Here is a 27,197-nt window from a genome sequence, read left to right on the forward strand (position 1 = left end):
GTCCCCTACATTGGCGGGTGGATTGTTAACCACTGTGCCACCAGGGAAGTGCACACCTTTGTTATGTGTGTTCATGGCTTTATCACGCTGTTTTGCAACGATCGACCTGTTGGTCTTTTCCATTGACTGTAAGCTCTGTGAAGGCAGGGACCGAGTCGCATTTATTCCTTCACTCACGGCGCCTGGCTCACAGTGGACCCCCAAGGTATCTGTCGCATGAATGAGTGAACCGATAGGTGGCCGCATCATTGAATAAATGAATGAAGGGTTCCATCCCATCAGCACATCCCACCTGGGTCGTCGGCTCTAAGATAGAACTCGGAGTCATTCGCGAACGCTGGGCTCCTTGGGAAACTAGTCACTGTTCTGGGATGCTCCAGCCAGCGAGGCGCCCTTAGAGGCGCTGACTCTGCAGGAGCCTCTCTCCACGGGGCCTGAGCTGCCTGCCGCTCCCGATGGACAGGGCACTCTATTTATTGTATAAAACACCGTGATTCCCTCAGACGGAAATAAAGAGGAACTCTGGAAGTGCGGCATCGTGGGAACGGTCCCCTTGGAGAGGGTGGGACATGGTCTAGAAAGCACTGTTGTCAGCAATGACCCGGGAAAGATGTCACGAAGCACAGGGGGCAGGGGGTCGGAGCGTCGTTTCCAGAAGCTGTGGCCCGTCGTCTTGTTCACAACATCCCATCGTTTTTCAAATGGCTAGTCTCCATTTGATGGCGTCTTTATCTTCTTGAAGCTCAAAATAAAATTAACCTTTTCTGGAGGGGAAAAAAAATACTCCCATTAAAATAGTCCTGACTGTTCTTTTTTAAAGCGAGGACAAACTCCCAGTGCTATTATTAGTGTTCAGCCGTAATTGACAATAGTATTATGACCAGACTGCCGCGCAAGATGACAGCAGGGCCACAGGCAGCGAGGACTCATTAGGCGGCCACCAGAGGCGTCTGGCAGATTCCGCGAGCTGGGCTTGCGTCCAGCCCCTCGCTTCTAATGCTGCGTTTTGGCTGCAGCCTCAGGAGCGCAACCAAAAAACTCACAAGTGCTCCTTGGCCCTTTAAGTGCTGGCCCCTACCCAGCAGGGCAGGCCCTGCGTGGACGCTGATGTCCTCCCGGGGTCCCGGGTGACAAACGGGGTCCCTGAAGGACCAGCTCCCTGTCTTCACTGCCCTGGGGCCAGGGGTGTAGTTGGGAACCTGGGAGCAGGTTTGTAGCTGCTTCTCTCCATCCTCCCCCCCCATCAGGGGGCTTTGTCGTCTCTAGTCGGGGCTTGTTGTCCCCGGCGGCCTGCCGTGTCGCCCCTCAAGCCATCTCCCACATTTCTGTGCTTTTACAACAAATGTGGATGGGGCAGCTGTGATCTCCAGGATACGGGTGTGTTGATGGGGTGGGGATTGGGGGTAATGGGGGGTGCCGTGAAGGGAGGTGGTCGCAGGGCATACGGGGCCTCACGGCGAAGGTTCCTGCGAAGGAAGCTTGGTTGTGCTAAGGGTTCGGTGGTGTGTGTTGGGAGGGGCAGAGTTGATGGGCACCAGGGGAGAATTCCAAGCAGGGGAGTGGCTTGAAAGGTCCCTCTGCCTCAGGCTGCTCTGGGCCATTCCCCGCCAATAGTCTTTCTGAATGCACCTCCTGTGGAAGGACCTAGAGTCTGTCACACAGAGTGAAGTAAGCCAGAAAGAGAAAAACAAACACCGGATGCTAACGCATATACATGGAATCTAAAAACAAACAAACAAACAAAAACACGGTGCTCATGAACCTAGAGGCAGGACGAGAATAAAGATGCAGACATAGAGAATGGACTGGAGGACATGGGGTGGGGGGGACCTGGGAGGAAGTGAGAGAGTAGCATAGACACATGCACACGACCAAATGTGAAACAGATAGCTAGTGGGAAGCAGCTGCATAACTCAGGGAGGTCAGCTCGATGCTGGGTGATGACCTGGAGGGGTGGGATGGAGAGGAGGGGAGGGAGGCTTAAGAGGGAGGGGATATGGGGACATAGGTGTAAATACAGCCTATTCACTTTGTTGTACCATGGAAATTGCGCAACATTGTAAACAGTTATACTCAAAGATCTGAGGGGAAAAAAACAAAAACAAACAAATAAATAAATGCACCTCGTGCACCCCACCGCCATCAACTTCCTTCCTGGTCCACAAGGCTGTGTGTGATCTGGCTCTTGCGCGGCTGCAGCCTCAGCTCAAAACCAGGAACTGCTATGCCCAGCCACGCAGGCCTGCCTCCTGCCACTCCCACAAACCACACTCCTTCTGCCTTTGGCCTTTGCATCTGCTGTTCCCTCTGCCTGGGCTGCCCTTCCCCCACTGAGAGCACCTAGCTAGACCCCTGACAGGTGACTGTCCTCCGAGAGATGCTGAGGCAGCACCTTCAGGAGTCACCTCCTCCGAGTGAAACCCTCTCTCTGCTTTTCCTGCAAACTGCCCGCGTGCTTCCCTGATCACCCGTGAAAGGCGGCCTCCCAGCACTTGCCCCTGCGTGGGCACCCACTGTCTGCCTGCCTGTCCCCACCCCGTGCACAGAGACTCCCTGAGGAAAAGCATCCTGGCTGAACATCCAGAATCATCAGTACCTGTCGCAGAGCCTGGCAGGCGATGTCGGCTCCTGGGCACTTCACCTGGATTACCACGAAAGACGTAGACACCATCCTTATCCCCAGTTTACAGATGATAAAACTGCAGCTCTGAGTGGTTTTAGCCGCCAGACAGCAGAGCTGGCCAGTGGCAGTGCACGCCATCCTGCTGCCTAAGGGAACGTCACGTGGAACGTGGTCACCTGGAACATGGTCACCTCGCAGGGTAGCTCTTGGATGGTTCTGTAGGGCCTCGGGCAATCCAAGTGGTGCAAATCCAGGGTCCAGCGGAGGCCAGGTTGGGGATGGGGCCAAGGGGAGGAGGCTGGTAGCCCTGTGTTGCCAGTAGTGAGAGCCATTTATCAGGGGAGGCCAGGAACCTGAATCTGAGGCAGATTCATCTGGTTTTGATGTTTTTAGGCCGTACAAGCTTTGTCAGCAGCTGGTGGTGGAAAGGCACCACCATCTTCACCTTTTGATCAGAACCCAACGGATCCCCGAGGGGGAATCTGATCTGGACAGAATTGCATTCAACCTGATGGAGAATTGCCAGCTTTGTTCTGGGATGGACTCCACCCCCTCTTTTTCAAAATCCCAGAAGCAGGAGACCCATTTGAAAACTCAAATGTTTGAATATAGACTAGCTGTGAGGTAACACCAACAAATCATCATTCATTTTGCTAGAGGTGATCACAGTATTGTGGTCCAATAAGAAAATGTTCTCAGTATTTTAGAAGTACACCCTGAGGTGTATAAGGGTAAAATGTGATGACTGTAATTTACTTTAAAACACCTTCGCATAAAGGTAAAAATGACGTAATATGGGAAAGGATTAAGACTTTATTAGATGAAGGGTCATGGGGTTCATTATACCATTCGCTCTGCTTTCTGCCATATTTTGAAACTTTCATAGTAAAAAATGAAATGATAGTCATGAGAAAGAAAGTAGGCTTCCTTGAGTTGTTCTGAGATCTTCCCAGCCCCACTGCATCCTGCCAAGTCACATGCAGCCACTTGAGGTGTCTGCACCTCCAGGATCAGTTTGAGACTCGAGGGCAGGGCATCCCGGCAGAGGCTGGTAGTCAGCCCCCCACCTTCCTGCCCTGTAACCAGTTTCCTTCTGCTAAGCCAATGGGCGGCTGCAAGTTAACTGCATCTTGGCTGGGAGATGCCTGTGGTTTAGAGGACCCATAGATTTTTCTTCTGTAAATTGAAGAGCGTCTTCTGGATTGCGGGAAGCTCTGACTGCTCACAGGTCCATGACCTGGGACCCTGCTCAACTGCCTGCAGGTCCTGAGCCCTAGGGCAAGTTCCTTACCCTTCCTGAGCCTCAGCCGTGCTCTAAGGATGCAGTACCAGCAAAACACTGAGTGCAGAGCGTGAATAAAGACTCCACAGATACCGTCGCTTGTTCTGAACAGCGCAGGTAGAAATTGCTCGGCTGTCACACTCAGATGGCTGCCGTGTTGGGTTTTCTCAGGAGCTGACTGGGGTTTCCAGGGACTGGCTAGTTCAAGCAGTCAGTACATGGGAAGGATTTGGGATTCCTCCAGGATGATAACCTTTCTGCCAAGTTGCTGTTGGCCCTGGGGCCTGGGCGAGAAGAGGCCCAAGTGAAAATGGGCAGATTCAACTCCTGGGTAGGATCCTCTGACCTTCACCTGGGGGGTCCTCACCTTCCTAGGACCCCGTAAGCCCAGCTCAGTCCCACAGGCAGCTCAGGGAGCCAGCTGCAACCTTGCCTTCGTGCTCAGAATGTTTTGAGCATCCTCCCTCCAAAAAAAAGAGAAATCTCCATGAGTTCTTCCAGGGCTGATTAGCCTCTTTCTCGCCTTCCTGCAGCAAAGCCTCTCAGGCCATCCTTGAGGGTGTCTTCTGCAGATTAAAAACCAAGCCTGATTAGCCGCATTCGCCACTGCTCTGGCACATTAACCACCTTGCCAAGGAGGAGCATCTAATTGCTTAATGATGGGTTGACACTTGGAGACCGCGGGGTGGACTCTGGCGTCCGACCGGTGAGCGGAGCCCGGGTGGCCGAGTTTGGGCCCAGGACCCACAGCTTTCCTGGCCTGCCGCCTTCGCTCCCCTCACTCAGCGCCCCTCCCGCCAGGCTGCAGGAGATTTAGCCCCCGCCTGAGACCGCTCTGGCGCTCAAGTGGGAGCGGCCAGCAGCAGTGTTTGAGCGCTGTCGCCCTCTGGAGAAAGGTCCAGCTGAGGCAGTGCGTGAGGGGGTGGCTTCTGGTGAGATGACCTTGATGTGACCTTGAAGTGGCCCCCAGGGACCAGCAGATGCTCTGTGTTCCCTCCTCTCCACCTGGCACTCGGAGGAGGCTCGCCAGATGACATACAGTGAAATACGAATTTCAGACAAACAACGAATCATTTCTTAGTATAAGTGTGCCCCAGATATTACATGGAAAGGTTTTATGGTATAGGCCACACTTGAGTACTGCAAAATTATTGTCATGAATTATTGAATACGGAGTTATGAATGCTGAAAAATTCATTGTTTATCTGAAATTCAGATCTCACTGGGCATCCTGGCTGTTGATTTGCTAAGTCTGACAACACTTGAGAAAGAATCTCCCTGCTCCGCTCAGGCCGTCGGCAGGGCCTTGTGGGGACAGGGCACGTCCTCAGGTGTCTGAGCACACGGGCTCATCCTGCGCACTGTTCCCTGGCTGGGAGCGGCAGAGTGGCGAGTGTCCTGCCCCGTCTGCGGGGCCTCGTGGGTGAGCGGCCCCGCCCCACTCTGGGCCGCAGTGACCTCATTTGTCACGTGAGACTCCTCCTGTGAGGATGGGCGACCCTCTTCCTCCTGCCGCCCTCGCCCTGCTGTCCCCTCTCCACCCGACTCGGCCGTCAGTCTGGGAGGATCACCACTTCCTCAGAGAAAGCCTTCCCTGCCCCTAGGCCGGCCCTGCTTTCCTTTTTCTACGCCAGGCCCCCCAGTGCAGATGCCCCTGGGCAGGACGGGCTTCGGGATCTGTGGGACCCAGGGCAACAGGCAGATGTGGGGTCCCTCGTCACTGAAGAGTATTCAGTATTTCAGCCTAGGGGCAGCAGGTCACCACACAGGGCAAGTTCTGACCTGACTGACTGCCCAGGGCACACACCTGGCAGCCGGCCAGGCAGACACGGGGGTGGGTGGGGGCGTGAGTCAGGAGGGCCCTGAGCGCAGATCTGGGGCCCTGTGCCTGCCGCGGGGGCCGCACCGAACAGCCCCCGCCTGGAGCGGCCCTGGGGGCGGGGCTGCGCTGCTACCGCTCCTAGTTTTTCAGAGAAAGTGGAATTTGTTTATTAATGAAATCGTTCTTAAATAGTGGCAGCTGATTCATATTTCAGAAAATTCCCGTGAAGGCAAAATGAAGCATTCTCTCTGGAGGCCAGCATTGAGTGTGATAAATAGTTACACGCTGACCTGTGTGGTCACTGGATTTATTGGCCTGTGACCTCCACCAGGGCCACAGCAGTGACCCTTTGTGTTCACGGTTTGTCCTGGGTCCGCGCACCACTCTCGGCACCTTGCAGGTGCTAAGATTTCATCCGTTCCTGGGAACACACTGTAGGAAGTGTCACGGACCTTGCTTTCCCGTTAACAGTGGCACCAGCATCTCCCGTTACTAAACGTGATCACACGTGGAAAGCCCGAGGCACTACGTACACTTGCTCAGGGTGGTGGTGATTTTTTTAAATTAATTAATTTATTTGTTTATTGGCTGCATTGGGTCTTCGATGCTGCGCGTGGGCTTTCTCCAGTTGTGGTGAGCGGGGGCCACTCTTTGTTGTGGTGCATGGGCTTCTCAGTGTGGTGGCTTCACTTGTTGTGGAGCACTGGCTCTAGGCACTCGGGCTCAGTAGTTGTGGCTCTCGGCTCTAGAGCGCAGACTCAGTAGTTGTGGTGCACAGGCTTAGTTGCTTCGCGGCATGTGGGATCCTCCCGGACCAGGGATCGAACCCGTGTCCCCTGTTTTGGCAGGTGGATTCTTAACCACTGCACCACCAGGGAAGTCCCTGGGTGGTGGTGATTGATGGCTGCATGTTCTCCGGGTCATCCATCTCCGGGCAGGTGAGGAAGACACAGCTGAGCACACCTTTCTGTCTGTCTGTCTTCCTAGGATGCCAAGTTTGTGGAGGAACGCAGGAAGCAGCTCCAGAACTACCTGCGTAGCGTCATGAACAAGGTCATCCAGGTGGTGCCCGAGTTTGCTGCCAGCCCCCAGAAAGAGACCCTGGTCCAGCTGATGCCCTTCTTCATGTGAGTACCGGTCACGTTCACGTGCTCCGCCCCACGCGTCCCTCCTTCTCTCTTCTGAGGTTGGGCAGCAGCGTGTGTCTGCGTCCCAGACACCCCAGGACCCAGCTGCTCCCTGAGAGCCTGCCAGGTGCTCATGTGGAGACTTGGGTGCGGGCATTTGGGAGTTTAAAGGGCTCCCTGGAGAGCAAGCCCGCAAGCGAGCATTGTTGACTTTAGCCTCACAAAAAATGCAGAGCTCTGTGGCTTTATCCTTTAGTACATTTTGATCAAAGGAAAGCCTGCAGCTCACAGGTGGTCCAGAGCTAAAGGGGTCTCTGTCAGGCTTTCTTCAGCATGTGAGTGATGAACGCAAGGAAACTTCTGGCAGACTCCCACAGGTACCGACACGGGTACCGACTTAATTACTTGCATATTAATATGACTTAAGTATGAACCAATTTAAAACTAGGTATAATTCCTTGTTCTTATATGTCTTATAAAAGTAAAAAAAATTAAAGACGTTTACATGTTAAGTATTTACAAAATCATCACAATTCAGAATCAGCGGTTAACAGTGAATGCTACTTTTTCTGAAACCATACCTTTGCGCATGATGTGTGCAGCGGCTTCTTCTGAGCTTGCCACATGCCGTGTATGGTGCTGGTGGTCTGCATGCCAGCCACCCCCCCCCCCCCATGATTTTCATTGGGTTACGTTGCCGGGAAACGTGTTCGGGCCACATCTTGGGGCATGTGGGCCTCACTGGTATCGCTACTTTATCACTGATCAATCCCCTCTATTCTCATAAGTCTCTCATCACATCACACCGAGACATTTCCACCCTTGGATTCAGGGAACCCGAATGACAAAGCATCCTTAGTTTTTATAGAGTCTTCAGGTGCCAGAGAATATAATTACACTCTACCCTTGAATAATACAGGGGGTAGAGGTGCCAACCCCTCATGCAGTTGAAAGTCTGTGTGTAACTTTTAACTCCCTCAAAACTTAACTACTAATAGCCTACTGCTGACCTTACCAATGACATAAACAGTCACTTAACACATATTTTGTGTATTATTTGTATATCTACATATATTTTATGCATTCATGACATACCAAGCTTTTTCTTAATTTTTTCAATATTTCCAGGCTATGCAATTTATCTGCAATTTTTTTCAAATTGTGGCAAACCTCCACAAATTTTTCCAATGTATTTATTGAAAAATATCCATGTATAAGTGGACCCACACAACTCAAACCTATGTTGTTCAAGGTTCAACTGTATATTATTTCTAAAATGTCATCACAGTGGAAATGATAGATATAAGAATCTATACCATCACAGTGGAACCATAGATAGCAAACCCATGGGCCTCTGAAAGTGGGTTGGAACTTGTCACTTGAGAAACACAGATTTTCTGGGATGAAGCAAGAGTTTCCTTTCCCCAGAGCTCTGTTAAAGTGGTATGCTGAGGGTTTGGGGATCGGTTTAGTCCTAATAGTGATGCTGTAACTCAAGCTGGGGCTTATTTCTGCTTCCATCTCTGGGGGGAGGGGTGTGCCTTTGGCATCACACTTTCCAGAATTTCCTAGTTGAACTTCCAACCAGACAGCCATCAGCAGGGCTGCCCCTCTTACCTGCCTAGGGCTTTGAAATTGCAGCCAAGCCGCTTGCTTACGTCTTTCTAATCATTTCAGGACCTTTATGAGAAGATATAGTTGTACTGTGATAAAAAGATGCCTTTTCCCCCCCAAATAGGATACACCATATGGAAAACTGTGTTTTTCTTTTTTTGATATTTTTTTCTTATTACTAATGTATATATGGCAATCCCAATCTCCCAATTCATCCCCCACCCCCGCTTTCCCCCCTTGGTGTCCATACATTTGTTCTCTGCATCTTTGTCTGTTTCTGCCTTGCAGATCCATTGATCTGTACCATTTTTCTAGATTCCACATATATGTGTTAATATACGATATTTATTTTTCTCTTTCTGACTTACTTCGCTCTGTATGACAGTCTCTAGGTCCATCCATGTCTCTACAAGTGTCCCAATTTCATTCCTTTTTATGGCTGAGTAATATTCCATTGTATATATGTACCACATCTTTATCCATTTGTCTATTGATGGACATTTAGGTTGCTTCCATGACCTGGCTATTTGTAAATAGTGCTGCAGTGAACATTGGGGTGCGTGTGTCTTTTTGAATTATGGTGTTCTCTGGGTATATGCCCAGGAGTGGGATTGCTGGGTCATATGGTAATTCTATTTTTAGTTTTTCAAGGAACCTCCATTCTGTTCTCCTTAGTGGCTGTATCAATTTACATTCCCACCAACAGTGCAAGAGTGTTGCCTTGGAAAACCGTATTTTTCTTTTACTCAGTTATTTGTGATGCTTGGCCTTGATCTTGCTGCTTGAAAATGCTGCTGTAGTTCACGAGAGCAGGTCCCCTTCTTCTTTTAAAGGCAGGCCCCTGGCCTGTGATGAGTGTTTGAAAGTCAACCCCTCACTGAGTCAGGTGTTTTTTGGCCAAATTTCCTGATGAAAATGGAGTCCAAGAGATCGTCCCGAGACCCCAGTGCTAAGAAACGCTGCCCACCTCAAGTGTGAGAAGAGGCTGCCTTGTGCGGGTGAGCTGGTGCCCCTACTGCAGGGGCGGGCAGTCCAGGCAGCCCCGTGGAGCATGCCCCAAACATCAGCCTGCAGAATCGTGACGACTGCACATTAACTCAAGTGTCTCGGCGTGTAGTGCCGCCGCAGCCACGCTGGTTGCCGTTGATCAGAGCTGAGAGACAAAGCTTTGTGCCTGATCAGCACCGAGAACGTGGGGTTCAGTTTCACGGACTTTAAAAAGCACAACGCATTTTGGTAGGGAATTAGGGCAAATGGCACAGTATTGACACGAGACTCCCGACTCAACATTGGTCTCAACCCTGGTTGTAATTAAACAGTTCCCCCTTTGGCTTCCCCTGCAGTTCTGCAGTTAGCTGCCCTCTCCTCCTTTGTCTTTTTTTTTTTTTAAGATGATTTCTTTTTCCTTTTTTTAAATTAATGTATTTATGGGCTGTGTTGGGTCTTCATTGCTGCGCGTGGGCTTTCTCTAGTTGTGGCAAGCAGGGGCTACTCTACGTTGCGGTGCATGGGCTTCTCATTGCGGTGGCTTCTCTTGTTGCGGAGCATGGGCTCTAAGCTCTCTGACTTCAGTAGTTGCAGCACATGGGCTCAGTAGTTGCGGTGCGCAGGCTCAGTAGTTGTGGTGCACGGGCTTAGTTGCTCCACAGCATGTGGGATCTTCCCAGCTCAGGCATCAAACCCGTGTCCCTTGCATCGGCAGGCGGATTCTTAACCACTGTGCCACTAGGGAAGCCTGCTCCTTGGTCTTTTTTCAGTGAGATGGGATTACAGGTTGGAGCGTGCAGATTGTTTCGTTTGGGGGAGATGGAAGGTGAGCCGCAGCCCAGTTTGTCCATGCTGGTGGGTCTCCACGTGATCATGTGCTGTCTGTGTGGTACCTAGATAACAGTGGGCCTGGTGTCTCGGCTCAGAAGCTCACCCTGAGAGATTCCTACTTTAAAAACCTCTCTCTCAATTAAGGAAATAAACTCCAAAAAGCGTGATTATTATAATCTTGACAGATTTCCTCGGGTCTTTCAAATGCTGATTCAGGGCCCTAAGGATCCCTTTCAGCTACTGAACACAAGTGGACTTTGATAAGGATGGCTTTGCCCTGCTTCCTCCCCTTGTTTAAACAGTCGAGCATTTACTATAAGCTCCGGCTGCAGATTTCACCTGTGTATCTCATGCAGTCTTCCTGAGAGCCTGTTAGTTAGGTGGGCACTGTATCTTCATTTTGTTAGGTGGAGCCTTACAAAGTTGACAATGAGAGGGTAATTTCAGAAGGTTCCACCTAACACTGACAAGGAAAATGAGGCCAGAGAGGTTACCTGGTGATCCCACGGTTACCTACCAGCACACGGGAGGCCTGGGCTGTTTGGTGCCAGAGCCCATGGTTAGAGGGTATGAGTGACAGACCTGCTGCCTGTAGGTGGAGCCTGACCCTCCAACCTGTTTTATTTGACTATTCTGATGGGGTTTTGTTATCTGTTTTTTTTTTTTTCTCTTTTTTTAGTATCTATTTTATATATAGTAGCGTGTATCTGTTGATTACGGACTCCTAACTTATCCCCTTCTTCACCTTTCCCCTTTGGTAACCATAAGTTTGTTTTCTGTGTCTGTGAGTCTGTTTCTGTTTTGTAAGTAAGTTTATATCACTTTTTTTTTAGATTCCACACGTAAGTGATATTATATGATATTTGTCTTTCTCTGTCTGACTTACTTCACTTAGTATGATAATCTCTAGGTCCATGTTACTTGTTTTTCTTTTTTTAAAATTCTATTTATTTTTTTTTAATTTTATTTATTGGCTGTGTTGGATCTTCGTTGCTGCACACGGGCTTTCTCTAGTTGCAGCGAGCAGGGGCTACTCTTCGTTGCAGTGTGCGGGCTTCTCAGTGTGGTGGCTTCTCTTGTTGCAGAGCATGGGCTCTAGGCACGTGGGCTTCAGTAGTTATGGCGTGTAGGCAAGGTAGTTGTGGCTCGCGGGCTCTAGAGCACAGGCTCAGTAGTTGTGGTGCATGGGCTTAGTTGCTCCACAGCCTGTGGGATCTTCCTGGACCAGGGCTCGAACCTGTGTCCCCTGCATTGGCAGGTGGATTCTTAACCACTGTGCCATCAGGGAAGCCCCTACTTGTTTTTCTTAAATGAAGCGTTGCCCACATCAGAAAATTAGGTGTCAGATAAAAAAAAATTATGTATCAAGCTTCTCTTGAAAACTCAGAATTGGTCACACCCTGTCGTGGACTGAATGTTTGTGGGCCCCCCCCCATTCATATGTTAAGCCCTAATCCCCATGTGGTGGCATTTGGAGGGGGCGCCTTTGGGAGGTGATCAGGGTTAGGTGAAGTTATAAGGGTGGGTCCCCATGGTGGGATTAGTGTCTTAAGAAGGAGAGAAAGAGACACTAGCGTGTTATCTTTCTGCCATGTGAGGTCACAGTGAAAAGGCAGTCACCTGCATGCCAGGAGGAGAGCCTTCACCCAGAACCGAATCTGCTGGCACCTTGATTTTGGACTTCCAGCCTCCAGAACTGTGAGAAATAACTGTCTGCTGCTGAAGCCACCCGGTCCGTGGTATTTTGTTATGGCAGCCAGGGCAGACACATACCCACCCCCACTCCCACTGGACCAAGCTTGGCTACCGTCAAACAGTGCTGCCCTGCCGTGGCTGAGCCCCCGCTCTGCTGTCTCCTGGACCCCGAGCCGAGCCTTCCTTGCCATTCGCTGTTAGTGTCTGGCTGTTCTTCTCCCACAGTCACTCGCGTGACCTACCTGGCCCCCGGAGACACTTGAGTTTGCAGCGCTGCTCCTGCCTGCTGCTCGGCCGTGTAGGCTTTGGCTGTGAGGTGCCCATGACGCATTGCTCATGCTCTGTGCTCCGAAACATGTCCTGCAAGCTCACCCACTGCTGAGCGCTGGTCAAGGTGGTCCCTTTCCCATGTGGGGTGGGAGAGGGAAGGTATACAGGGGATTCAACCTCCTGGCTAGAATTTGCTCATTTTTCTCCACCAACAGCCTTAAAACCTTCAGGTTTGTGCAGCCTGGAATCCAGTATTCCATAGCACCTGCTTTTGCACACACTTTTCCATTTCATTTTTCTTGTTTAATGTGTCAGTATTTCACTGTGTTCTGCAAGGGGCAGAGTGACTTCTAAGGATTCTGCCATCTGCACAAATCTGAGAGCTGAAGAATCAGCAGGTTGAATTTTTTTCTCCAAATCTCTCTGCTGCCCGGTTCCTTCCTTGCTAATGCCAGCAGCAGTCAGAATTAGAAAGTAGGACAGTAGGAAGTGGGCTGTTTCTTTTCCGTTTTGAACCCTGTGTGTCTGGCCCATGTGGGGACCAAAGCCTGCCTTCCAAAGTGGTGGGCAGACAACAGCCCCTAATACCCTCTTCCTTTGGGGGCCCCATGTTGTTTGCATCCTCCTGGCATCTTGGAGGGAAAGGCGAACCCCAAGACATGACACATGGTAGATGTGAGCAGTGGCTTAGGGAAATGCCAGGTGCTCCTTTGAAAGTGCATTAATGAAGGGAGACCAGGATTCCAAGAATTCATTCTGTGGGACTGGACCGCAGATCAGTGAACGCTCTAATGATTTGCTGTGCTCTCATTTCACACGTTGTTAACATGTTTTTCTGCAGAGTAATTCATCCTTGGGAAATGCATCATGTTCTGCTGTTCTGTGAGGGGAGAGGAAAAGTCCTGGGGGTGGAAGCCAGAGTAATGTAGGTCACAGCACAAACTCCCCACCAGATTCTCAGCAGAAAACACGGTCGATGTTTCCCCCACTCCCCACCCCCATCTGCTGCCACATTTACTCTCAAAGCTGTTAAATATATTTTTGCCGAAATGGGAGCTGCCACGTTCGCCTGGCGAGTGGGGGTTTGGCTCAGGGTTGAGATGCTCCAGCCTGGGTACCACCAGGATCACGTGGACCCCCGCGGACACGCTGCTGTGCCAGGGGCTGCTCACAGGAGTCACATGGTTCCTTCCTAGGCCCCTGGACTCCCATTGCTTTTGTGGACTGACCCAAACCAAACCTTCCAGGTGGCAAAGTGGTCCGCAGTGCCCAGCGGCCAGAGAGGAGTGCAGACCCCGTTCAGAAAACTTCAGTTGTGTGGCCAGACTGGCAGACTGGTTAGGTGTGGGCCATGTTTTAAAATAAAATATCAAGGCGAGTGACTTTTGATGGGATGAGTCTGCCCCAGGCTGGCAGCTCTCCCGCTGCTCTCTTTCGAGTTGCCTAGGTCTGCTTTGCTGATGTATCTCAGCTACCTGGCCCTCGAAGGCAGATGAGTCTGAGACCCCTGGTGTCCAGATGGAAAGTGCGGGGATTTGGGAGTCAGTCCTGTTCCCCACTAGTTCTGCCATGAAGAGGGGGGGTGATCTCGGGCAAGGATCCAGCCTCTCTGAGTCTTAGTTTCCTTATGTGTAAAATGGGAAGAGAAGTATTGACATCACTCTTCTGCTGGGATGTTAGGTGAGGATTCTGTGTGAGAGCTGGACACAGCGGCTTCTTCGTGTCAGCTGCCGTTGATAATGAGACTCGTGAGAAAGCCCAAGAGAGAATCCCCGCCAAAACCCTATGGACATTTCTCCATCTGTCTTCATCCATCCATCTGTCCATGCGTCCATCCATCCTTGTCTACAGGTGAAAAGCTGGAAGCGCCAGGAAATCTGAGTGGTTTGCGTAAGGTCCTTGTGAGGATAAGTTATGGGCCAGGGCAAGAGTCCACAGTGCTGCCCTGAGGTACAAGGACTCTGAGCATTCGGCACATAGTAGGTGCTCATGAAATGCAAACTTATAACATGAAGTTTTCTGGAAGTCAGCCTCTCCTCCCTCCTTCCCCCATGGAGATCTCTCATCTAGATGCAGTGACTCAGGGCCTGCCCCGGGGAAACTGCGTACAACAGCTTAGCTCTGGCTCTTCTGGGAGCCCGAGAGCTCGGCCGGGCCCAGATGGCAGCGTTTCCCTCTGTGGGCCAGGGCACTCCCACAGGAGGACACCCACTCCTCAGAAGCTCATTTACCCAGAGGCCCCTCCCTGGGGGGCCCTGCTGCCTGTCCCTGGAGAGATGACATGTAAAATGCCACTTAATCACCTCCATCTGCTGGCCTGGCTATTTCAGGGGCCATGTTAAGGGAGGCAGAGAAAGTGCAGTCCCCAGGGTACTGGTCCTCCCTGTCCGCGGGGCTCCCGCCCACAGAGATCAGAATGAATAGCTCTTTCTGAAAATGACGAGGGCAACAGCTACGCTCCTCTGATACTGGGATGGCCTCCCTGCCCCCTACGCATCCCACTAGTCACAGTAATTGTGTTCCACTCCTGCCATTTCTTTCTGTTTGGTGGTAAAGAGGGGAGAGATCAGCTCCACAGAGAGGAGGGAGAAGAGGACAATGGTGCAGCTTTTTTTTTTTTTTTAATGTATTTATTTATGTATTTATTTATTTTATTGGCTGTGTTGGGTCTTTTTTGCTGTGTGTGGGCTTTAGCTGTGGTGAGCAGGGGCTACTCTTCGTTGTGATGTGCGGGCTCCTCATTGTAGTGGCTTCTCTTGTTGCAGGGCCTGGGCTCTAGGTGAGTGGGTTTCAGTAGTTGCAGCCCATGGGCTCATTAGTTGTGGTTCACGGGCTCTAAAGCACAGGCTCAGTAGTTGTGGCTCACGGGCTTAGTTGCTCTGCGGCATGTGGGATCTTCCTGGTTCGGGGATCGAACCCATGTCCGCCGCGTTGGCAGGCAGATTCTCAACTACTGCGCCACCTAGGGAGCCCCAGACAATGGTGCAGCTTTTACAAGTCCCAGAAAAGGTAGGGGAGCCTAGAACATCTCCAGGGCAGAAACGCCGCTGAGCGGATACACAGAAAGCCCCTGTCAAAGGGCTTGTGTTCAACAAACAGCTCTTTCGTCCATTCAGCGTTTATTGAGCACCTGCTAAGGAGTCAACAGGCACTGGGGATGTAACAGAGAAGAAAACAGAAAAAAGAGGATAAACCACCTTTATGGAGTCGGGGAGATGGAAAGCAGACAAATAAACATTATAATATGCTGCTAAACAAGGTCTTTGAAGAAAATTAATGTGGTGTTTGAGGCTAGGCTGTCATAGTCACATGGGCGGTGTTTCCACCAAATGGTCAGGAAAGGCCTCTCCGAGGGAAGACCTTGTGAATTTCTGGGGGAAGGGTGTTCAGATAGAGGGAACAGTAAGTGCAAAGGCCCCAAGGCGGGAGCAAGCTTGGGGTGTCAGATAAGTCCATTGTGGCCAGAACAGAGGAAACAGGGGAAAGAGGCTGGAGAGGTTGCCAGGGCCGGGATCATATAGGGCCTTGGAGGCCATAGCAGTGACTTTGGGATTTACTCCAAGCTGAAAGGGTTGGAACAGGGGTGCGACATGATGTGGTTTATGCTTTGAAGACCTCACTCTAGGTGTGGGGTAGAGAATGGAATCTGGGAGGGCCAGGTAAGGAGGTTTTTGTAGGGTCCAGGCAGGAGGAGGTGGTGGCTTGGCCAGAGTGATGAGAAGGGCAGCATGAAGTGTGTTTGGACCCTGGACATATTTGAGGACCAGCTGTCAGGGTGCGAGAAGAGAATTATGACATGCCCGGGGTCCTGACAGACGGGCAGATGTGGAGATGCACCAGGTTACTCCATGTGGACAACCCTGTATTCAAGTCACAGACGTCTCTTGAGCACCTGCTCCACTAGGCCCCTGGGGTAGCGGGGAGGTTGGTGGGGGTATTATTACACAGACGACTAAGACAGGTCCCCAGCCCTGCGGGTCAGCAGGTGTGGGGTCATGCTGTCATTCCAAGGCAGCAGTTTGTTCCTGCATCCCTGTGCTCACTCACTAGGAATTTACAGAGTGCCTCGGCAGGTGTCAGACTGCCCTGTTTGTATCCCAGCTCTGCTACGGACTAGCCGTGTGGCCTCGGGCAGCTCGCTTTAGCCGGCCCGGGCCTCGGGGTCATCCTCTGTACAGTGGAGATGTTCCCAGCATCCCCTCATGGGGCTGCTGCGAGGCTTGCATGAGCACATGCACATCAAGCTCGTAGAACAGCACCTCGCACGTTGTAAGCTCTGTACGTGCAGAAATATTTTTTACAGCAGAAAGGGAGCATGGGCAAAGGAGAGTCTGGGGAGCAGACGTTTTGGAGGAAGTGATAAAATGATGGTATTAAAAAAAACCTGAAACACTACAAAAAGATATAAGAAGGAGACATAAACATCACACCCCCTTCTGCCGTGTCCCCCACCCCCTGTGATCACTGTCAAGTTTCTTATGTAACTTTGCAGAAATCGTCAGTACTTACGTAAGCCGGGCTCTACCCAGCCCTTTGTAGTTTGCCTTTTTAATTTAATAAAGCTGGCTCATTCCCTTTGAAAGCTACGTAGTACTCACTGCAATGGCTGTTTCATAATTTATCTCACCATCGCGCCATCTGAACACTTAAGAGGTTTCCATATTTTTCTCCCTCAAACAGTATTGCCAGGAACATTTCAAATAGATGTACATTTTGGCAGGTAGGTCTGTAGGACTGATTTCTAGAAGTGGTTCTGGCTCAGGGGGCAGGTGCATGTTTAAATTTGGACAGATATCACTGACCCCTACCCTCTCATACCAATTTGATACCATTTTGTTAGGCGTGCGGCGGGAGATGTCCTGTCCAGATTGGCAGAGCAGCTGCAAAGCTCAGGGAGCGTCCCCCCTCCCCTCCACTGTCCCCCACTGGCTGAGAACAGGGCGCTGCCCTGGTGGTCAGGACGCCCTGGAAAGCAGGGCTGGGAGCTGGGGGTGGAAGGTCTTGAGGGAGTTTCCATCTTGGCCTCTGGGAAGGGAGCCCCTGCAGGTCTCTCAGCTCAGGTCTGTGCTTTACAAGGATCCTGCTGGCAGCCGGGGTGGTGGTGGGGAGTGAGTGGTGGGGAGACGGGCAGGGTGCTTTCATGAGAGCCCAGAGAAAGGGTGGGAGGGCCTGAATCAGATGATGCCAAGATTTTGAGGCTAAATATCTGGGTGAATGATGGTCGGGGGAGAGAGGGGAATCTGGTTTGGGAGCAGATGAGGTAAGCATGAGGTTTTGGGTTTAGAAACGGTCTCTGTGAGGTCCTAAAGGCAGGAGAGAGAGGTGAGCCTCTCCTAGGTTTTCAGCCTCTGGCCTTGGCATCATGTGCGAATTCCTGCCTGCACTTCTCAAGAAATATATTGTTTTCCAGATCTCAAGAAAAATCAGTCAGGAAATCAGGAAAAAGTATGATAATTCTCCTGTGAAATTAAAATGTAACAATCAACATCTCTGGTTTGAAGGACTGCACGCTCACCAGGCAAAAGCAAGAGCAGGACGTGCCACACGTGGAGGTGGAGGCAGAGGTCGGTAATTCCAGGAACCGGGACAGGCGCTCGTAGGAGAGGAGCGGTCACGATCTCATTAGTCAGTCTTGCTTTCAGCTGACGCCGTGTCAAAAGTAGTGTGGCTCTGTCTGCTGCAAACTATGAATCATTCTTGCAAATAAAATAAATACGAATATGTTTATGTGCATAGTATACTTGCTATGAGTGGCATTCCAAGAAATAAGTTTTGGAAGCACAAAAAGTCCTTAAATTGGCGATATCCAACACAGGAGATTCGCACGTTCTGTTATTATCCAAATAGAACCCAGTAGTGTTTGCTGGCATTTCCCAGCATTTGAATATTTGCCCTAGGCGATGATTCTTTGTGAAATAACACTGAACCTAATATTTCTTATTTATTAAGCAGATCATGTTAGAGTTCCACAGTAATGAGTAAATAGTATGAAGAATGTTGGCACTGTCTTAAGAATAACTTATGATTTGGGGAATTTCCAAGAAAACACCCAGGAATTCTGACTTCTCACTCTCCAATCCCAAAGAGTCATCTCTTTCAGGATTTGGGAAACACTCCTTGGGAGACAGTTTCCCAATATAAACTTGGGAATGGATGTCATGGAGGTGGGGAAGGGTGCTCAGGGAAACAGGGAGAGCAGGAGGAAGTGACAGGGTGGAAGCTGGGACAAGGCAGGACAGGAGCCAGCGCAGCAGAGGGCAGAGGAGGTGGGAACTTGGAGAAAGCTGGGTCAGGGCTGCGAGGCGAGAGAGCATTTCCCAAAGAAGGCTTCCTCTGCATGAGAGAGCTGCCAGGTTAACACCTCGTCCCCAAGCAGTGAGGACAGCAAGCTTTCCCCCTTCCTTGCTGCCAAGCTGGCTGGGGAGCACAGAGCAGGTGGCGCAGAGCAATGGTGGTGGCATCCCTGCCACCTGCGTCGGGGGAGGGCGCCTCAAACACAACATCGAGGGTGGCAGGGGGACGCGCCTGTGAGAGCCCAGCTGCCTGTCGGGCCTCCTGGAGTGGGGTGGTGCAGGGGAGACAGGTTGGCTCCACAGCCCTGCTTAAGAATGTGCTTCTTGGACGGGTGGGCAGGCCTCTCTCTGCAGGAGCCCATGCGGGGCCTGGCAGCTGTCCAGGGTCCTGGAGGATAATTGGCCTTGCCTCGCAGGATGGGGCAGTTTATTCCGATGGGGAGCACTTTACAGAGGTCAAAGCTGCCACCTGGGGAGTCAGCTCTGGTGACTTTGGGGCCAGTATCTGGCCCCTCTCTCAGGAACCATGACCGTTTGGGGTCCTGGAATAACTCAGATCAGATAGAGGTCAGCTGGGATTTCAGAATCTTTGACTCCTTTTCTGATGAGTCGGTGTTTGGATTCGATGGGGCAGAGTACTGAGGTCTCACCCCCAGCTCAGAGGGGACCACGAACAGACTTGGGTAAATTGTACAAGTCTTTTCGTCCATTGCAGCCTTCGTCATTGTCTCCTAGCTTGTACCTCTTACCCCATCGTTATTAATCCGGTGACGTTTGGGGGAAGAGGCACCCCACCATCAGGACTGGCACCCCAATCGGGGCAGATGTGTCCTGGGGGGAGGCCCCTCCTGACTTGTTTCTGCGACCTTTCAGCATCATGCTTATCGGGCTTTGGCACCTTCCCAGCATCCAGGACCAGCAGAGCAGACACCCCAAATGTATCCCTGTTAACTGGAGGACCATGGCAAACTCAGATAGCTCTCGGGTCCTGCAGGTCAGGAAAGAGAATGAAGCCAGTGTGCTGTGACAGTAGGCACGGGTGTGGAGTGGAGCTCAGAGACCCCGCCTAAGAGTCGGCCACTACTCAGCCTAATTCATTACCACTGAGACTGCAGGTTGCCAATTTGTGAGTTTTCCAAGAGATGGCGGAAACCCATGTTGTGACATAAAATCTGACTTTTAAATGAGTTGGCAACTAGTTTGTCTGTGGGCCAAACACAACAGCTGTGGGCCTCTTTTGGCCCACTGTATATCAAACACCTTCTAGAGCCCAAAGGGCCTGCTTTAGATGAATCTGTTTAACACCTGAAGAAATGCAGGGCACAAGCAGGCAGTAACCCGCTCAATCCCAGAGGACAGTGACAACAGGTATTGGCCAGCGTAGCGCTGACCCCAGGGGCTCATGGCAGAGCGGACCCTGCAGTTCCGACTGAGGCCTCATGGGTGATGGGTGCACCGGAAGAGGCCACAAGCAGTAGACGTCGGCTCAGTGTGCAAGTCGGCCCTGCCCTGTTGCTCTGTGCAGAAGGTATCGTGTTCCCAGAGTGAGGCCCTTGACCAGCCAGATGTTCAGTTCCTCCAGGCAAAGTGCCTGCCTGAGTCTCCCACGTCTTCTCCAGGGCAGTTCTTTTGTTTCTTGTCATCTTTGTGTAACCACAGGCCATGCCTGTTTACCTGCAGAAAGAACACAGCCAGTAATTATGTGGTTTTCCTCTTAGCAGCTCACCAAGAAACATGGGTCCTTGGAGGACAGTTGTGTCTGTTCCAGGGAACTGATCACAGATTGTTAGGGTTGAAAAGGAAGTCTGATAATCTCTCCTGTGAAGTTGAAGAAACAGATTCTGTTCATGAGTACAGTTTACCTGAAGGGGTTTTGTGCAGAGCAGCTGTTGCAGGACTTTTTATTATGATTGTGTTCGTGTTGCTTCTTTTTCGCACTCAGTGCCCCTGCCCCACCAACCCCCATTGGGTCTCCTTGTGCCTCTCGCTCCATGGTTCTCAACTAGGGGCCTTATTAGCAGTGATTGGAGACGTTTTTGGTTATCACAGTTGTGAGGGGCAGTACGACTAGAGTCTAGTAGGTGGAGGCCAGGGATACTGCTCAGTCCCCTGCAATGCACAGGACAGCCCCCCCCACAGCAGATAGCCACCCGACCCCAAGTGTCAGCCGTGCCCAGGTTGAGAAACCCTGATCCAGCCCGAGAAGCTGTCACTGGATCTTGTAGAATCAGCTGCAGACTCCTGTGGTTCCATGGCCAAGAGAGAGATAAAGAGGAGACACACCAGGAAATAGGCCAGGAGCTGTTCTTTCATCAAGTCCTCACATCTACCCTCTGAGGGCGGTATAACTGTTCCCTCTTTTTCAGAGGAGAAGACTGAGCCTGTGACAGTGACGTGACCTGCCACAGCCTCGCAGCTGGAGGTGGCGGGCTGGGGAGCGTAAGCTGAGTGTGTACGGTTTGGCAGCCTCCACTCTGTGTCACCGTTACGTCGAATGAAGCACACGATAGAGCATTCCTAAGTATCTTCCGATCGGCTGTTGCCAAGTTCAGGATTCTCATTGTGGGTCCTCTGTACCCCTAGGAAAGGAAGCCTGGCCTTGTCACACTTGTCTTTGGCCACCTGCCTCTCCTCTGGAGGGTCTCTGGCATGGGCTGGGGCCACTGGATTAACCCCGTCCCCACCATGGTCTCTTAGTGTGCACATCTGTTATAGGGCAGCTGCTTGGTGCTCTCCAAGGTCCTACCCAGCTCCCGCTTTGGGCTTAACTCTGAAAGTTAATGTTGCAGAAAGGAAGGGAAAATGGAGCTGAGGCGGGTTCAAGCATTCCTGAGGGCTTTGACCCAGTTGAGAAGAGCGGTCTTAGATACCTCCTCCTCGCACACTTTCTACCCCTCCTCTTCCAAACTGGCTTGCTCGCGAGCCTCAGCCCCTTCTTGTTCTTCGTGAATCTAACACACACAGGATGTTTTAACTGGGCCAGAAAGGAGAACCGAAGTCCTGCCTGGGCCCTGGGAACACTCTCCTTTGAACACACCGTCTGCTGGCTTAGCAGGCATCACTCAGAAGGTAAAGCTGGTCACAGACTGCTGAGTAAGAACAGGATCCCTTGTTTTTATTTTTCTTTTACATATGTGAGAACTTGCTGTGACAGAGTTGTGGATGTTTTTCTCACTAGCTTGTTCGGGGAAGGCAGGTTGAGAAATTACTAATGTGACAGGAAACAAGCCATTCTCTCAGGGTTTGGGATACGGTATGTTTTATGACTTTTGCATTAAAGGTACAAGCTAACGGCATCGTCGTTAAGAGAAAGAGCTAAAGTCGTGCAGGCCCGGGTTGCACTCGAGGCCATTTACTAGCTCGGTGATCTCTGATCAGGCCCTTTAAGGGCTTTGTGCCTTGACTTCCCCACCTGTAAAATGGGGAATAGGCCGTCCGTCAGAAGGCTGATTCAGAGCTGAGACAAGACAGTGGTGGAGCACTTAAACCTGGCACATACTAAACATTTACTGGGTTAGCTGTGGCTGCAGGAATAAAACAGTGGCTTCTGTTGTTAGCAGGAGAACACACAGCTCATTGCTGGGCTCCTTTAGAATCGGGGCAGACCTTGGAGCTGTGGCATTTTCATGGCATGACAGCCAGAGGAACACACAGCAAGCTCACTCGATGAGGATGCGTGGGAGACAGTATAGATTTCTCTGTGACTCTCCCAGTCATGGTCACTCCTTTTCTTCCCAAATGTCAGTCAAGTGGATCTGGGGGGCTGAGGCTCTGTGATCAGGTTAGCATAAAGATGGCAGCCCCAGGGCCAAGCCCTAAATTGCTGAGCCCAGTGACCAGGCAGCAAAGTGCCAGGTTCCTCTAAAATAGCAGACCTTCTGTTCACCCCAGTAACTTCAGTGTGATGGATAGATCACATGATAGCAGATAATCCAAAGCTCTGCTATTAATTTCTTACAGGATTTAAGCAGCACCTTGGTATCTAACTGAAAGACCAAGATTTTTTTTCTTTTTCTTTTCTTTTTTAAATTAATTCATTAATTAATTTTATTGGCTGTGTTGAGTCTTCATTGCTGCACGTGGGCTTTCTCTAGTTGTGGTGAGTGGGGGCTACTCTTCATTGCAATGCATGGGCTTCTCAGTGTAGTGGCTTCTCTTGTTGCAGAGCATGGGCTCTAGGCACATGGGCTCAGTAGTTGTGGCTCGCGGGCTTAGTTGCTCCACGGCATGTGGGCTCTTCCAAGACCAGGGGTCAAACCCATGTCCCCTGCATTGGCAGGTGGATTCTTAACCATTGTGCCACCAGGGACGTCCCTGAAAGACCAAGGTTTTTTTTTAATTGAAGCATAGTTGATTTACAATATGTGTCTATTTCTGCTGTATAGCAAAGTGATTGTTATACATATATATATTCTTTTTTTATACTAAAAAGAGCAAGACTGAGTCAGATAGATCTGGGTTCAATGTCAACTGCACTACCCAGCAGTTTGTGATCTTGGCCTCTCTGTGCTTCAGTGTCCCCATCTGTAAAACGGGCCAGTAGTACAGACCTTGCCATCTTGCTAAGAGGATGACATGAAATATCACCTAGTAGGAGCTTCTGCAAGGGGAGCTATTTTAGCTGCACATTTCACTTACTACTTTGTTCAGACTCTCACTTCAGTCTCGAAATGATTTGAGTTGGCAACTTCGAGATTATGACAATTGCTTGCCCTACTTCATGTCTTTTATTTTTAAACATTGGAGCATCTGAAAATTCAGTTTGGAGCAAGGGAAGCAGATTAAGTTATTTTTGGCACAATAAAACCTCCATCCAGTTTGCTGTTAGTAAAAAAAATAATAATAGTAATAAAAGTTCTCTAACATCAAGGGGGTGAGACCACAACACACAAGAAGTTGACTGCTCTTTGCAGACAGAATTATTCTGTTCCACTGTGTTATAATCAATCTCAGTGACAGCTTTCTTCTCAGTGGGTCAAACAATTTCACAGCTTTCTACATTTCCCCCTGCACTTTTCAAATGATCTCTCTGAGCAGTAACTGAGAATGGTTACTTAATTGGGTGATGTATCAGTTATCTACTGCCACGTTAATGCTGCGTAATAAACAACCTTGACATCTTGATGGTGTACAATAATAATGACATATTGCTCACATGTTAGGTGATGGGCTAGGAGGCTCAGCTAATCTTGGCTACATTTGATTCTGGTCTGGGGGGTCAGCTGGCTGTCAGCTGGTCCAAGCTGGCCTTGACTGGGAATAATGGGGCAGCTGGGACCAGCAGGCCAGCCTGAGAACGTATGGCAGAGGGTGAGAACAGGGAAAACCCAATCAGTGCAGCACCTTCCAAGCTCTGACTGTGTCACGGTTGCTAATGTCCCATGTCAGGCCAAGGCATGTCCACAGCAGAGACCAGAGTTGGAGTGGGAGGGCCATGCAAAGCCACAGGCAAAGGACAAGACACAATGAGGGTAAATAATTGGAGCCATTTGTGCACCTACCACAGATGAATAACTTGATCTGGGTAGAAGGTGAAAGGGTGTGGGGGAGGCACAGCTGTAAAGTTCCACAGCAGATGATATTTCAACTAGTAAGACAGTGGAAGGAAGCCCAGTAATTAGAGCCCCAAGTGCCCACAAATCAACAACAGGGCTCAGAGAGGGGTCCTTCCACTGCATTCTGGAAAGGGCCAGGCTAACACCTTTCATATACTGACCAGAGTCCTGCTTGCCTTCACTTTTTAAAAAACTTCTTTTTAAAATCAGCGCACAAGGAATTCCCTAGCAGTCCAGTGGTTAGGACTCAGTGCTTTCACTGCCGAGACCCGGGTTTGATCCCCGGTGGGGGAACCAAGGTCCTGCAAGTCGAGTGGCACGGCCAAAAAAAAAAAGAAAATCAGCATACAGTAAAATTGACTTTTTTTTTTTTTTTTTTTTTGGTATTCAGTTCTATGAGTTTTAACACGTGTATAGGTTTGCATTGCCACCATCACAATCAGTTCCATCATGCTCCCCCCCTCCAAAAGCTGTCTTTTGCTGTCCCTTTATGGTCACACGCTCCCCCATCCCTAAGCTCTGGCCACCACTGCTCTGTTCTTATCACTACAGTTTTGTCTTTCTGAGAGTGTCATCTAAACAGAATCACGTAGTATCTAAGCTCTTGAGACTGGAGTCTTTCACTGAGCACAGCTCCTTTGAGATTCACCCAGGTTGGCAGGTATATCAGTTGTCTGTTCCTTTTTGTTGCTGCATAACATTCCATTATGTGGATATGCTGCAGTTTGTTTATCCATTCACAAAAGACACTTGTGTTGTTTCCAGTTGTCAGCAGCTTTGAATGTAGCAAATAGAAACATTCGTGTGCAGCTTTTTACGTGAACTAAAGTTTTCATTTCTCTAGGGTAATGCCTTAGAGTGGGGCTCATAGGGTAAATGTAAAAACTGTTGAACTGGGTTTGGGAGTAGCTGTGCTGTTCTGCATTCCCACAGTCAGTATGTGAGTGTCAGATGCTCTGTGCCCTCATCAGTGTTTGGTGTTGTCACAGCTTTTATTTTAGCAGTTTGAAAGGATCCACCATGGTATCTCGTCATGGTCTTCATTGACGTTTCCCTAGTGGCTAATGATGTAGAGCATCTCTTCGTGTGCGGATGTTTCTTTGCTGTGTCCTCTTTGGGGAAGTAGCTATTCAAGTCTTGTGCCCATTTTTAAAAATTGGATTGTTGTTTTACTGTTAAGTTTTTTGAAGGTTTTCTTTTGGGGGGGGTTGTTTTAAATTTATGTATTTATTTTTGGCTGCAGTGGGTCTTTGTTGCTGCATATGGACTTTTCTCTAATTGCAACGAGCGGGGACTACTCTTTGTTGCAATGCACAGGCTTCTCATTGTGGTGGCTTCTCTTGTTGTGGTGCATGGGCTCAGTGGTTGTGGCTCCCAGGCTCTAGGCGTGCCGGCTTCAGTAGTTGCGCCTCCCAGGCTCAGTAGTTGTGGTGCATGGGCTTAGTTGCTCTGCGGCATATGGGATCTTCCCGGACCTGGGCTCAAACCTGTGTCCCCTGCATTGGCAGGCAGATTCTTAAACCACTGCACCACCAGGGAAGTGCTTGAGTTTTTTTTAAAGTATAGTTGATTTATATAATTTACATGCTATAAGGTTTTGTTAGTTTCAGACATACGACATAGTGATTTACTATTTTTATAGATTATACTCTAAAGTTATTATAAAATATTGGTTATATCCCCCTGCAGTGTACATTACACCCTCATATCTGGTTTATTTTAGACTTAGTTGTTTGTACCTCTTAATCCCCTTCCCCTCTCTGACCCCTCCTCCCCACCCCCCTCCCCACTGGTAACCACTAGTTTGTTTTCTATATCTGTGAGTCAATTTCTGTTTTGCTATATTCATTTGTTTGTTTTAGATTCCACATACAAGTGAAAACATATAATATTTGTCTTTGTCTGACTTATTTCACTTAGCATAATACCCTCCAGGTCCATACACGTTGTTACAAATGACAAAATTTTCTTTCTTTTTTATGGCTGAGTGGTATTCCATTGTATATATACACCACAACTTCTTTATCCATTTCATCTCTTGATGGACACTTAGGTTGCTTCCATATCTTGGCTATTGTAAATAATGCTGCTGTGAACATTGAGGTGCATGTATCTTTTTGAATTAGTGTTTTTGTGTTCTTGATATACACCCAGAAGTAGAATTGCTGGATCATATGATAGTTCTATTTTTAGTTTTTTGGGGAACCTCCATACTGTTTTCCATAGTGGCTACACCAGTTTACATTCCCACCAACAGCGAATGAGGGTTCCCTTTTCTCTACATCCTCACCAACATTTGTTATTTGTGTTGGGTTTTTTTTTTTTTTTTTTTGACAATAGCAGTTCTGACAGGTGTGAGGCCATGTCTCATCGTGGTTCTGATGTGCATTTCCCTAATGAGTAGTGATGCTGAGCATCTCTCCATGTGCCTCTTGGCCATCTGTATGTCTTCCTCGGAAAAATGTCTGTTCGGGTCTTCTTCCCATTTTTTAATCAGGTTGTTTGTTTTGATATTGAGTTGTATGAGTTCTCTATAGATTTTTGATGTGTTGAGTTTTGATGGTTCTTTATATATTCCGTATACAAGCCCTTGGTCAGGTAGGTAATTTTGCAAAGATTTTCTCCCTGTCTGTAGCTTGTCTTCTCTTTTTCATAATAGTGTTTTTTGCTTTACAAAGCTTCTAAATTTTGCTACAATTCAGTTTCTTAATTTTTTCCATTGCGAGTAATGCATTTAATGTCATGTCTAAGAACTCTTTGCCTAAACCGAGGTCACAAAGATTTTCTCCTAGGCTTTCTATTGAAAGTTGTGTAATTTTGTATTTAGATCTGTGGTTCATTTCGAGTTAACTTTTGTATAAGGTGTGAGGATTGGGTTAAGGTTCACATACCTCCCATAACTGTACCCGTGTCCAGGGCCAAGTGCAGGGAGACAGAGAGATAAAAGGCACTGAGGGTTTGTCCTGCCCACGTGGGACCACAGCTCTTTCATCTGAAGACTATTTTCCCCCCATGTCAGTTTCCTATGGCCACTGTAACAAACCTACCACAAATGTAGTCACTTAACACGAGTATGTTGCCTTCCAGTTCTGGAGGTC

At 49.5% G+C, this 27,197-nt stretch overlaps 1 protein-coding gene across 2 annotated transcripts in view; it reads left to right on the top strand.

Annotated features, from left to right (window-relative positions):
- SNX29 (sorting nexin 29) overlaps nt 1–27,197 on the top strand; it is a 559,063-nt gene that overhangs the window by 495,350 nt on the left and 36,516 nt on the right. For both annotated transcript variants that reach the window (XM_057748481.1, XM_057748484.1), the window contains one exon: nt 6,715–6,854. In XM_057748481.1, the coding sequence (XP_057604464.1) occupies nt 6,715–6,854 (140 nt within the window). The remainder of the gene's footprint in view (nt 1–6,714; nt 6,855–27,197) is intronic.

The sequence above is a fragment of the Hippopotamus amphibius genome, chromosome 9 (genome assembly GCF_030028045.1).
Source record: "Hippopotamus amphibius kiboko isolate mHipAmp2 chromosome 9, mHipAmp2.hap2, whole genome shotgun sequence".
Taxonomy (NCBI): domain Eukaryota; kingdom Metazoa; phylum Chordata; class Mammalia; order Artiodactyla; family Hippopotamidae; genus Hippopotamus; species Hippopotamus amphibius.